This window comes from Heptranchias perlo, chromosome 3 (genome assembly GCF_035084215.1).
Source record: "Heptranchias perlo isolate sHepPer1 chromosome 3, sHepPer1.hap1, whole genome shotgun sequence".
Classification (NCBI taxonomy): domain Eukaryota; kingdom Metazoa; phylum Chordata; class Chondrichthyes; order Hexanchiformes; family Hexanchidae; genus Heptranchias; species Heptranchias perlo.
In genome coordinates, this window is record NC_090327.1 from 79,241,819 (window position 1) to 79,256,095 (window position 14,277).

Consider the following 14,277-nt stretch of genomic DNA (forward strand, 5'->3'; position numbering starts at 1 on the left):
TGATCAATGGTGACCCCCAAGACGTTGATGGTGGGGGATTCGATGATGGTAATGCCATTGAATAGCAAGGGGAGGTGGTTCGACTCTCTCTTGTTGGAGATGGTCATTGCCTGGCACTTGTCTGGTGCGAATGTTACTTGCCACTCATGAGCCCAAACTTGGATGTTGTCCAGGTCTTGCTGCATGCAGGCTCGGACTACTTCATTATTTGAGGGGTTGCGATTGAAACTAACAGTGTGTGCAATCATCAGCGAACATCCCCATTTCTGACCTTATGATGGAGGGAAGGTCATTGATGAAGCAGCTGAAGATGGTTGGGCCTAGGACACTGCCCTGAGGAACTCCTGCAGCAATGTCCTGGGGCTGAGATGATTGGCCTCCAACAACCACTACCATCTTCCTTTGTGCTAGGTATGACTCCAGCCACTGGAGAGTTTTCCCCCTGATTCCCATTGATTTCAATTTTACTAGGGCTCCATGGTGCCACACTCAGTCAAATGCTGATGATTTGAGAGTAGACTGATGGGGCAGTAATTGGCCGGATTGGATTTGTCCTGCATTTTGTGGACAGGACATACCTGGGCAATTTTCCACATTGTCGGGTAGATGCCAATGTTGTAGCTGTACTGGAACAGCTCGGCTAGGGGTGCAGCTAGTTCTGGAGCACAAGTCTTCAGCACTACAGCCGGAATGTTGTCGGGCCCCATAGCCTTTGCTGTATCCAGTGCACTCAGCCGTTTCTTGATATCACGTGGAGTGAATCGAATTGGCTGAAGACTGGTTTCTGTGATGGTGGGGATATCGGGAGGAGGCCGAGATGGATCATTCACTCGGCACTTCTGGCTGAAGATGGTTCCAAACGCTTCAGCTTTGTCTTCTGGACCCCGCCATCATTGAGTCAATTACATACTTTTTGGCGTGTAGTCACTGTTGTCATGTAGGGAAAAGCGGCAGCCAATTTGCACACAAGGTTCCACAGACAGCAATGAGATAATTAACTAGATAATTTGCTTTAGTGATATTGGTTGATGGATAAATGTTGGTCAAGACATCGGAGAACTCCCCTGCTCTTTTTATTGGATCTTCTACAACCATCTGAGAGTGCTTTAGCTAATCCGCACAGGGAGTGAGCAGACCTTGGAAAGTCACAAAAGTTTCTCTCCCTGCATCCATAATGCAGAATTGTCCCCTGGTGCATTCCAGTGGAAAACCACCCCTTATATTCTTTGATTTTTTTTCATAACATAACCTTTACTCATGTTATATAGTTCAGAGCCAAAATGACTGGATGGAACTTGACCACAGTTTTTATTTGTAAAGATTGATGTCAAAAATCTGTTTAATACATCTGCCATTATTGGTCCTCTATAATATTTCTTCCCAACTTATCGCCTAAAAGACCTCTGTTTTAACACATCATCTATTAATATAAAAGGTCTTGGGTCCCAGTTGCTGCTATCTACAATTTGCCATTTACCTAATGTTCCACATTCTTCTGTAACTATTTTGAATTTTTAAGAAACCACAGAGGAGGAACGAATGAAGTTGAAATGGAGACAGGGCTGTGGACATTGAACTGAATTTTTATTTCTGACCCACACCATAATGAAGACTTTATTACATCACTGTGTACATCAATATACATTTATTATCTTTTGTAAGGTGCAGGTAAATATAAAATCCTGACCAGATAGCTCAGTTTGGCAAACTCAGTTGTTTCTACTGGGTTACATCAGTCCCATTTAGTTACATCTCATTCAATACTGTTTTGTTTTAGTATTGAAAAATGTGACTGACAGTGGAATATAAATATCTTCAGCAGTCTGATCTCTTCTTCAGCTTGCGTATTTTTTCATGCCGAATAGTATCGCATTCCAAACCAGCTATTTCTGTCAGTCGATGAATGAAAGTGGCTGATGCACCATGGAGAGGGTTGTGGTAGCTCTGTACTGTATAAACAAAAAACAAATGCAAATTAATTAAGATCGCTGTAGAATTCTCAAAGTTCTATATTCAGCTATATTTACAGCATAACCTGATACTTCTAGATATTACATAAGTAGATTTCAAGCTGCTGTTTTTACATGATAATAACCACAACCCTACCACTGAAAGAAAGGGATCGAGTTGTCGCCCTATAAGAGAAACACCATTCCTATGCTTGGATTACAATTTTCAACTTTAGATGACATTGTAATTGGGAAAAAAAATGAATCCGTTTTAATGTTACTGAATCTATTTGTACATTCCTTCAATTCTATCTCAGTATTGGAAATGTATAAACAAGGTGATGGCTTAGTGGGTAATCACACAATGGCAACGGTAATGAGGCATACAAACTAAAGAAGCCCCAGATTCATCCTCTGATCTGTACTGTATTCAGTTGAGGAAGCATGAGAAAGCTATAATTGGCCTCAGTGTCTCCATGTAGGGTGGTGAAAAATCAGCCAGGGTTTCCAAGTCTGATCACTGTGCAGTAGTCCCTGCTGGAAAGTGGATGTCAGCTTAGCTGTTAAGTCTCCTATGGTTGAATTGAAATCATAGAAAGGTTACAGCACAGAAGGAGGCCATTCATCCCATCGAGTCCACACCGGCTCTATGCAAGAGCAATCCAGCTAGTCCCATGCCCCCACCCTGTCCCCGTAGCCCTACAATTTATTTCCTTTCAAGTTCTTATCCAGTTCCCTTTTGAAGGCCATGATTGAATCTGCCTCCAGCAAAAAGGGGGAAAAAATTTATATGTTTTTTAAAATTCTCTCTCTCTCTCTCTCTGCCATTTTAAGTTTCTTTCTGCCTGCCTGTGTAAAAGACACAATGTATATCGAGTGTACTGGGACGTTCTGTTCTCCGTGACTGGCCTGTTTGAATAACAACGACACCTTTTGATTGGTGTGATGCTGTCCCAACATCGTATAAGATATGCGATTTGAGAACCTTTTCATTCAATCATCTGACGAAGGAGATAATCTCCGAAAGCTTGTGATTTTAAAATAAATTTGTTGGACTATAACCTGGTGTTGTAAGATTCCTTACATTTGTCCACCCCAGTCCATCACCGGCATCTCCACATCATGGCTACTATCGACACCACAAACTGCCGGCTCACAGTGTTAAGGATCTCCATGAAGATTGAGCATATCGACACAGACATCAAGTTTTTACAGAGCTGCAAGAAAGCAGACAAGATCCCGAAAGGACTACAGATCAAGAACCCACTCAAGTCCACATACAACTCGGATTACGCTGAGAGACTCTGCCGCCGTACCTCTCGCACACTCTGCAACCATCTCATACACCAACTCTACAGCAGACGCCACAACCTTGAAACCAAGATAGAGTCCATACTCTCAACCTGTACTCAGGACACAGCAGACCAGCTACGATATACCGCCAAACAGACGAGGCAACGGAACTACACTGCCTACATGAAAACCAAGAGCAGGAAGCTTGAGAAACTCGGCATCACCACCAGCAACGACCAAGCCTCCCCCGGTACCACGGTTACAACCACAGGGAAGTCTATCATCAATTTGTCCGACCACACCCTTCAACCAGACGAAATCGAGGTTCTCAGCCGAGGGCTCAATTTCTGCCCCACCACCAAAATGGACCGCATCGGTCTCGCGGCGGACACAGAGGAATTCATCAGGAGAATGAGGCTCCGGGAATTTTACCACAAACCCCAAGATTTCAACAGTGAACCCAATGAGACAATCAATGATCCAGAACAGCAGACAGAGGGATCCACGGTACAGCAACCGAAGAGGAAAGAGTCAAACTGGACTCCTCCGGAGGGTCGCTACCCTCAGCTTGACATGTATGCCCAAGCTGTCAGGAAATGCGTCAATGCCAGATTCATCAGGCGCACTCAGAAGACAGTCCAGAATGTCACCCGAGCACAACGCAACGCCATCAACGCTCTCAAGACCAACCGAAACATCGTCATCAAACCAGCGGACAAAGGAGGAGCCATTGTCATACAGAACAGAACGGACTATTGCAAAGAAGCATACCGACAACTGGACAACCAGGAACACTACAGACGGTTACCCGCAGATCCGACCAAAGAACACACCCACCAGCTCAACAAACTGATCAAGACCTTCGATCCAGACCTTCAAAGCATCCTACGCACTCTCATCCCACGTACTCCCCGCGTGGGAGACTTCTACTGCCTCCCAAAGATACACAAAGCCAACACACCCGGACGTCCTATCGTATCAGGCAATGGAACCCTGTGTGAGAACCTCTCTGGATACGTCGAGGGCATCCTGAAACCCATTGTACAGGGAACCCCCAGCTTCTGTCGCGACACTACAGACTTCCTACAAAAACTCAGCACCCACGGACCAGTTGAACCAGGAACACTTCTCACCACGATGGACGTCTCGGCACTATACACCAGTATCCCCCACGATGACGGCATCGCTGCAACAGCCTCAGTACTCAACACCAACAACAGCCAATCTCCAGACGCCATCCTACAACTCATCCGCTTCATCCTGGATCACAATGTCTTCACCTTCAATAACCAGTTCTTTACCCAAACACACGGAACAGCCATGGGGACCAAATTCGCACCCCAATACGCCAACATTTTCATGCACAAGTTCGAGCACGACTTCTTCACTGCACAGGACCTCCAACCAACACTATACACCAGATATATCGACGACATTTTCTTCCTATGGACCCACGGCGAAGAATCACTGAAGAGACTACACGATAACATCAACAAGTTCCATCCCACCATCAAACTCACCATGGACTACTCCTCAGAATCGGTTTCTTTCTTGGACACACAAATCTCCATCAAAGACGGGCACCTCAGCACCTCACTCTACCGCAAGCCCACGGACAACCTCACGATGCTCCACTTTTCCAGCTTCCACCCCAACCACGTCAAAGAGGCCATCCCCTATGGACAGGCCCTACGAATACACAGGATCTGCTCAGACGAGGAGGAACGCGATGGACACCTACAGACGCTGAAAGACGCCCTCGTAAGAACGGGATATGACGCTCGACTTGTCGATCGACAGTTCCGACGGGCCACAGCGAAGAATCGCATAGACCTCCTCAGAAGACAAACACGGGACGCAACCAACAGAGTACCCTTCGTCGTCCAGTACTTCCCTGGAGCGGAGAAACTACACCATGTTCTCCGCAGCCTTCAACATGTCATCGATGACGACGAACACCTCGCTAAGGCCATCCCCACGCCTCCACTGCTCGCCTTTAAACAGCCACCCAACCTCAAACAGACCATCGTTCGCAGCAAGTTACCCAGTTTTCATGAGAACAGCGTCCACGACACCACACAACCCTGTCACGGCAACCTCTGCAAGACATGCCAGATCATCGACACGGATACCACCATCACACGAGAGGACACCACCCACCAGGTACATGGTTCATACTCCTGTGACTCGGCCAACGTTGTTTACCTCATACGTTGCAGGAAAGGATGCCCCGGAGCATGGTACATTGGCGAGACCATGCAGACGCTGCGACAACGGATGAACGGACACCGCGCAACAATCGCCAAACAGGAGGGTTCCCTCCCAGTCGGGGAACACTTTAGCAGTCAAGGACATTCAGCCACCGATCTTCGGGTAAGCGTTCTCCAAGGCGGCCTTCGAGACACACGACAACGCAAAATCGTCGAGCAGAAGTTGATAGCCAAGTTCCGCACCCATGAGGACGGCCTCAACCGGGATCTTGGGTTCATGTCACGCTACACGTAACCCCACCAGCAAAAAGGGGGAAAAAATTTATATGTTTTTTAAAATTCTCTCTCTCTCTCTGCCATTTTAAGTTTCTTTCTGCTTGCCTGTGTAAAAGACACAATGTATATCGAGTGTACTGGGACGTTCTGTTCTCCGTGACTGGCCTGTTTGAATAACAACGACACCTTTTGATTGGTGTGATGCTGTCCCAACATCGTATAAGATATGCGATTTGAGAACCTTTTCATTCAATCATCTGACGAAGGAGATAATCTCCGAAAGCTTGTGATTTTAAAATAAATTTGTTGGACTATAACCTGGTGTTGTAAGATTCCTTACATCTATTTATAAAGCCCAGGATCCCGTATGCTTTTTTAACCACTTTCTCGAGCTGCCCTGCCACCTTCAATGATTTGTGCACATAAACCCCCAGATCTCTCTGTTCCTGTACCCCTTTTAGAGTTGTGCCCTGTAGTTTATATTGCCTCTCCTCGTTCTTCCTACCAAAATGTATCACTTCGCATTTTTCTGCGTTAAATTTCATCTGCCACGTGTCCGCCCATGCCACCTGCCTGTCTATATTATCTTGAAGTCTATCACTATCCTCCTCACTGTTTACTACCCTTCCAAGTTTTGTGTCATTTGCAAATTTTGAAATTGTGGCCTGTACACTCAAGTCCAAGTCATTAATATATATCAAGAAAAGCAGTGGTCCCAGTACTGACCCCTGGGGAACACCACTGTACACCTCCCTCAAGTCCGAAAAACAACCGTTCACCACTACTCTCTGTTTCCTGTCCCTTAGCCAATTCTGTATCCATGGTGGTACTGCCCCCTTTATTCCATGGGCTGCAATCTTGATAAGCCTACTGTGCGGCACTTTATCAAATGCCTATTGGAAGTCCATACACACATCAACTGCACTGCCCTCATCTACCCTCTGTTACCTCATCAAAAAACTCAATCAGGTTCGTTAAACACGATTTGTCTTTAACAAATCTGTGCTAGCTTTCCTTTATTAATCCACACTTGTCCAACTGACTATTAATTTTGTCCCGGATTATTGAGGTGAATGGCCTCCTTCTGTGCTGTGCGATTCCATGAAATATTTGTCAGCCTTTCACAATTGTGGGATGAAGGTGAGGGGAAAGAATAGAATAGAATAGAATTTTACAGGAGTCCATTCAGCACATTGAGTCTGTGCCAACTCTCTAAAAGAGCTATCTGTTTAGCCCCATTCCTCTGCCTTTTCCCCATATAATTTTAATTTCTTCTTTTTCAAATATTTATCTACTTCCCTTTTAAAATCTATTATGGATTCTGCTTCCACTACTCTTTAGGAGTACAGTAGTGTAGTGATTATGTTACTAAGCAAGTAACCCAGAGGTTGTGAATTCAAATCTTACCAATGGCGAGTTGTGCAATCAAATTCACTAAATCTAGTAACTTGAAAGCTGCTACATTGTTGTAAAAACCCAACTAGTTCATTAATGCACTTCAGAGAAGTGAATTTGCTCGCATACCTGGTTTGGCCTACACATTACTCCAGTGCCATACTTTGAAGCAAGTGTCTTAGCAAGCTACTCAGTTGTAAAAAGAATTACTAGAAGACCTTTATCACCACCTTTTCAGGACAACCAGGGATGGACAATAAATGTGGCCTTGGCAGCGTAGCACACAGAGAACAATTTTTAAAAATCGTCGTTATAAAAAAATTCTCCTAACCTCATCCTTCATTGTTTTGATGATGATGTAATATTTATTCCCATTTCCCCCACACCAGGTAGCATCCCAGTGAATCTGCATTGTACCTTCTAAAGCCTCAATATCTTTCCTATATTATGAAGCCCAATACTGCACACAGTACTGAGGTCTTATTAAAGTTTTATACAGGCTCATCATTACCTCTTGGCTTTTATATTCTACACTTTTTGTGATCAAACCTAGAATTCCATTTTTTTACAACCATATCAATTTGAGGCGCTGGCTTTAATGTCCTATAAGCCTGAACTCCCAAGTTCCTCTGCTCTTCGACAGCTGAGTATCCTCCCATTCAGAGTGTAATTACTGCTGCTATTTTTTTTACCAGACTACATCACCTCATATTTACTGACATTGAATTCCATCTATCACTTTTTTAACCCATTCCCCCGTCTTATCAATATCTCATTGCAGCTCCCTTTGTTTTTTTTTAAGAATTAGCTGTACCTCCCATTTTGGTATCCTCTGCAAATGTTGTCACCACTCCCTCTAGGCCTATTATCAAAATAGATAGACACAGTTAAAAGAAGCAGTCCCAGAATTACATCCTGTGGGACACCCACTACCTACTTCCAACCATTCTGAAAAACTGCCCGTAACCCCTTCGCTCTGTTTCCTGGCTTCTAACCAATTTTTAATCCAGTTTGCTATCCTCTCTAATTCCATACTCCTTAATCTTCTCTAGTAATCTCCCATTTGGAAAGTTTTTCCTAAAGTCCATGTACATTACATCCACTGCATTTCCCCCATCTACCATGTCTGTTGCCTCCTATTCTGTGAGGTTTCTCAAGCATGATCATCTCTTAAAATCCGTGCCAGCTATTTCTAATTTTTTTTTAATCTATATCCGTGATAACGTCATCCTTAATTAGAGACTCTAAAATTTTCTCTACCACAGACGTTAAGCTAACTGGCCTGTGATTACCTGGATTAGCTCTGTCTCCCTTTTTAAAAATGGGTACAACGTTGGCCACTCTCCCAGCACACATCCACACTCAATAGAGCCCTGAAATATAATTTCCTCCTTCATCACCCTCAGGATCCTAGGATGTATCTCGTCGGGCCCTGGTGCTGTCTTCCTTTAGCTTAACTAACATCTAAAATTTTCCTTTTATCCACGATAATATTTCTCATCTCACTCTCAACAATTTCAGGATTCACCTCCTTTCCAACACCTTTCTCTTTAGGAAAGACCGATGCTACGTACTTGATGTTTCTATTTATAAAACCTAGTATTCAATAAACTTTTTTAACGACTTGACTTCCCACTAAGACTTTCTGCTCTTCTAATCCTTTTAAAGTTTTACTATTTAATGTAATTGCTTGGCTCTTTCAGCACAATGCAGGAATACGTCAGAAAATTAGGCCAGCACTCATTCGCTGGGTCCTGGCTGTGCCCCGGACTTTCCTGATGGTGGAGCCTCCACCTTACTCAAACAAAACCATCAACATGGGAAAGGGAGAGGCCAGAAGCAGGGGCTCCGAACGTCAGAGTTTCTGCACCCCAGGACTTTCCAAGGCCTGGCAGATGTTCGAAGGCCAGTATGCTAAGAAAAAAGGCTTACTGGCTTCTTTAATGGCGATTGAGGCCCACCTAGGGGTCCGGTTCTGGGTCGTGGCCTGGGGCCCCAAAGAAAAGGGTTTGGGAATTTTTAAAATGAATTTTGTCAAGGGAAAGTCAGGAAGTTTCTGAAGGGCAGGCCTGACAATCCCACAGCCAGTCTGGTCACTTATGCCATAATTTAAGAACATACGAAATAGCCCCTCGAGCCTGCTCCGTAAATTCAAACAGATCATGACTGATCTTCAACCTCAACTCCAATTTCCTGCCCGATCCCCATATCCCTTGATTCTCCTAGAGTCCAAAAATCTATCTCAGCCTTGAATATATTCAATGACTCAGCATCCACAGCCCTCTGGGGGAGAGAATGCCAAAGATTCACAACCCTCTGAGTGAAGAAATTCCTCCTCATCTCAGTCTTAAATGGCCAACCCCATATCCTGTGACTATGCCCTCTAGTTCTAGTAGTAGGCCTACAGCCGGGATGTTGTTCGGGCCCGAAGCCTTTGCAGTGTTCAATGCGCTCAGCCGTTTCTTGATATCACGTGGAGTCGAATTGGCTGAAGACAAACGACATAGGAAAGGAAAGGGATGAGGTCCTGCAGCTAGAATTTCAGGAGCTAGGGAGGAAGATTAAAAAGCAGGACCTCAAAAGGTAATAATCTCTGGATTACTCTCTGTGCCACGTGCTAGTGAGTAAAGAAATAGGAAGGTAAGGTAGGTTAATGTGTGGCTAGAGACATGGGGCTCTATTTTAGCACCCGCTATCGGGTGCGTTCCTGGCGGGGGGGCTACGAAAATCGGGGAATCCCAGAGCGGGTCGGGAGCCCGGTTCCAACCCGCCCACTTCCGGGTTCCCCACAAATGCGCCGATGTGCGCGTGCAGCCCCCGCACATGGAACTCTCGCAGGCAATTAAAGCCGGCGGCGTGCCACTTGACAGTATTTATCTTGATATTTCAGGTCATTAACAGACCTGATTAAGGGAATATGTGAGGAGGGGTGGGATTTTAGAAACAACCGGGTCTGTTTCCCATACTGGGGGAAACACTCCCAGTTGAAATGGACGTGTTGCAGCTATCAGCCTGTGGCAGCTGCAAAGGTCCATTTGACAGGTTGGGGGGTGGGGGTGAGAATCCCTACGTGGTCAGTTTTTAGTAAAATATTAAAATGCCTACGTGGCAAAGAAGCAGAATGCAAAATGGTTAGAAAGGGTTAATTAGTTAGTAACTGAGATTGATACAGGTGGCCTGGCCCTCCTGCTGGGCCATATGTTTGCTTAGTCAGCAGGCCTGCATTGTCTTATCAATGATAGGTCTTTGATGTGAGTCAAGGACTGGTCTGAATGTCTCCATGTTTATGGCAGATCAATATAGGTAACGAGCTTAGCCAAAGTTGAAAGACATTCCAGGTTGGGAGATAAGGAACAGAAGGAACAGGGAAGAACATTCCAAGTTGGAAGGTGAGGAAGTATCCCCTTTGATGTCTAATAGCAACATGGTCAGCACATGGATTGTCTATGATTGGCCGGAAATAATGTAACCCCGCATGGCAACCTGTGCCCGGCTTATGATTGGTGTTGACTCTTGTGTTAATGATGTTCCAACCTCTATGGATTTGTATAAAGGTATGAGTCTTTGTCTTTGTCTTTGTCTCCTTATTCTGTTAGAATCGTTCGGATTCTCTCAGGAATCTGAATTGAAGCTACAGACTAAGATCTGCTATTAAAGTTGTTTGAACTTTACGGTGTACTCTAATCAGTTCTTGCTGAACCAGACTGAGGGGAAAGAATCCGGTTCGTCATTTGGTGGCCCTTACGGGGATTTCAACGGTCGTTCACCGAGAGTTCGCGGAGTAAGAGGCGGTTTGTCTTGGACACAGAGGACGGGAAGGGCGCGCCCGGTGTGAGTAAACTTTTCTTTACTATATCGGCTTTCCTAAATCTGTTAAGTCTGACGACGAATCGTCCAATCGCTAACACTCGTGTGGCGTCCTTACGAGATTCAGGTCAGTCTGGCGAATACACAGAAATAGCAGAAAGAGGTCAATGGTTGAATATCACTGAGGGTCAGTACAGGGACTGAGGGAATAACTTGTAAGCGGTAGGTCAGTGATCGAACTAGAACTTCGGGTCAGTGATCGAACTAGAATCTTGAGTCAGTGATTAAAATTATCACTGAGAGTTAGAGTTCGAGTTCTTGGTGATTGGATATAAACCAGAATCTTGAGTCAGTGATTAAAATTATCACTGAGAGTTAGAGTTCGAGTTCTTGGTGATTGGATATAAACCAGAATCTTGAGTCAGTGATTAAAATTATCACAGAGTTAGAGTTCGAGTTCTTGGTGATTGGATATAAACCAGAATCTTGAGTCAGTGATTAAAATTATCACTGAGAGTTAGGGTTCGAGTTCCTGGTGATTGGGTATAAACAGGAACTTCGAGTCCCTGGGGAGTGGGTATAAACAGGAACTGATTGCTTGTGCTGATCGACTAAGGGAGGAAGTGCCTGTCTCAACGCGCAGCCTTCGACCGGTTGTTAAGAGGGGAGATCCCCCACGCGAAGGTCAGGACCCTGAAGTGGGCGTAGAGACCAAAGGCACTTGGGATTGTGAGGCACAAGGAGTCAGGTCCATCTTTGAATTCTGTTCAAATACGGTTGTATTAATTAGTTGACTAAGAGTAAAGGAAAACGGGACATAGAATGGGTAGTTGTCTGGATACCTCTGCAGAACCAGGGAGTGCCTTACAGACTTTGTGTGAAAAATATCCGGACAAGGCAAAACAATTTAGACAATTGTCAGGCGGGTTGAATAAAAAACTGGGGAATGATCAATGGCCATTGGGAGGAATTAAAGACCTAGATACTGCCATAAAAGCACAGGAATTAATTTGGAAAAATAACGGAAATAAAGTAACCAAAGATTTAATTGCTTTATGGAGACAGTACTGTCAAGAACTGAAAGAAGCTTCGTTATTAGCAAGTTGGCAGGATAATGCGTTGAAGTTAGGGATAGGACTCACTGAAGGAGGGGTGGTCAAGTCCGTAGAGGTCCTAAAAGGAGAATGTGCTCATGAAAAGTGCTCTAAAAAGAGGTCTGAAAAGACTTCGGGCGAGCCCAAACTGGTTGAGAAAAGTGGATTATGTAATCCAATGATTGGCCTTGCCTTGGCTGGGGGAGACGATGATGATTTGGATGAGTGGAATTGTAGGTCACGTGTAGCTCCCCAGGGTCCTAGTGCCCCTCCTGAGTACAGTAATATCTATTCTTCAGTGCCTACGGTACAGACTGTTCAAACCCCTGTGATAATGCCTCAAACTGTCTCCCCGGTTGCTTCCCGTACTAGAAGTAAAACTAGGGAATTATTGGCTCCAACATTTAAATTCTCAGTCAGCCCACTTAGTTTAAGTCAGCAGAGAGATCAGAGATTGGACAGTCAGGGACTTAGAGATGCAGAAACTGAAGAGTCAGGAGACGACTTGCCATCACTAAACTTAGAACGTACTACTGAGACACTAGCTAGGGATGAGCCGACCCCTCGTCAGTTACCAATGAGGCCGATGCCTAATCCTACTTTTGACCCAAACCCAGCCAATGTTGGAGTAGCCGGCAACTCCCGAACGATAGATGTGTACTGTCCATGGAAACCCAACGAGATAATGGCCATTCTAACTGGGGTGCCGGATAGGAGAAAGTCACCTACCGCATTTATAGAATTCCTTAAGACTACCGTTTCTGTCTATAATGCAGAATCAAGGGACTTATGGTCGCTAATACAGCAAGTTTTAACCCATGCTGAACATACCAAATTCCTGGACCAATTGAATGTCCGGACTCATGTCGCATTGGTAGCACAGATACCAAACAATGATGTTGAGCGCCAGGAGCGTCTTTTGGGTGCCCTTAGTGCTACTCTACAAAAACCAATTGACATAACTAAGATCTTAGACACCAGGCCTAAAAAGGGAGAAGGAGCAGATGAATATTTGGAAAGATTCTCGGAAGTATACCGGAATCAATCAGGAGACACAGCGTACCGTGAGGGAAGAGACTCACCACAGTACTGCGCTATGCTACTGAACTGCCTACCGATTCCGGTTTCTCAAGCGATTAGGACTAATAATATGGACTGGTCAGAGAATACTTCCAGCCAGATGAATAGGGCAGTAAAATACTACTGGATGGATAATAAGCACCAGGAAGGTCAGGCCCAAGTTAGAGTTAAAACTGAGTATGTGGTGAAAAAGGAAGGGCCGAAACGCACCTCAGACAGAACAGGATATCAGATGGAGCCTCAGTATTGTGTTCCAGGATGGGTTAACGGAGAAGGGTATGGGTACGATACACACCCTAACGGACCAACCGCCCCTAACTATGGCCCACCCTACGTTCCTCCGAGACGTAATTTTGAAGGGAAAAGAGGAGGAGGGAGACAAACAGGGTCAGATGCCTGTTTCAATTGTGGTCAGCTAGGCCACTGGAGCAAGGAATGTCCCTCCCGTAGACAGGGAAGAGGGGGCCATATGCAAGGGCAGCAAAGAGGAGGTTGGCAAGGGAATCGAGGACGAGGAAGATATACGGACTTTTCCCAAAACAATCCGTTCCCCCAGTATTGACTAGCTAACCTTGTGGTAAACGGGATCCAGTCAGAGCAGGAGCCCGTTCTGTCACTGATGATTAAAGGAAATCCACATACATTCTTGGTAGACACCGGAGCAACCATGTCATCTGTCTGATCAGAGCTCAATCTCCCTGAGTCCGGGGAAAAACAGAGTCTGTCTGGTTTTCAGGGACAAGTGAGCCAATACCCGATATCTGAACCAGTGGAAGTACAATTTGGAAATGAGTCAGTGAAACACCAATTTGTAATTACAAGTGGACTAGACTGTAACCTCATGACTCGAGACTTGCTATGTGCATTCCGCCTGAGCATTGAATGCGGGGACGAAGGACTGATTGTGAAACCATGGGCTCCCAAAATGCAGTGTTATGTTTCCATCACCCCACAATGGTGGTCTCTAGACTTCGAAGATGAGGGTTCCCTTCATGTAACCTTGGCCTACGATATGAGTGGGAGAAATAAGGAATTGGAGGACTTTTACCGAAGCTATATAGGAACGGAATGGGAGGTTATTCGCCGGGCTATGGTTACAGGACCAGAAGGGAGAGCAGAGTATGTTGAGATCCCCTCAGAGTTGTGGAAGGAAGCACCTGTTACAGGTTACAT

At 45.1% G+C, this 14,277-nt stretch overlaps 1 protein-coding gene across 7 annotated transcripts in view; it reads right to left on the reverse strand.

Moving 5' to 3' along the window:
• Nucleotides 1-1,563: 1,563 nt before the first annotated feature.
• The window catches only part of si:ch211-171b20.3 (uncharacterized), a 152,291-nt gene continuing 139,577 nt past the window's right edge, over nucleotides 1,564-14,277 (reverse strand). For all 7 annotated transcript variants that reach the window (XM_067980442.1, XM_067980450.1, XM_067980455.1 and 4 more), the window contains one exon: nucleotides 1,564-1,949. In XM_067980442.1, coding sequence (XP_067836543.1) covers nucleotides 1,816-1,949 — 134 coding nt within the window. In that variant the 3' untranslated portion in view covers nucleotides 1,564-1,815. The remainder of the gene's footprint in view (nucleotides 1,950-14,277) is intronic.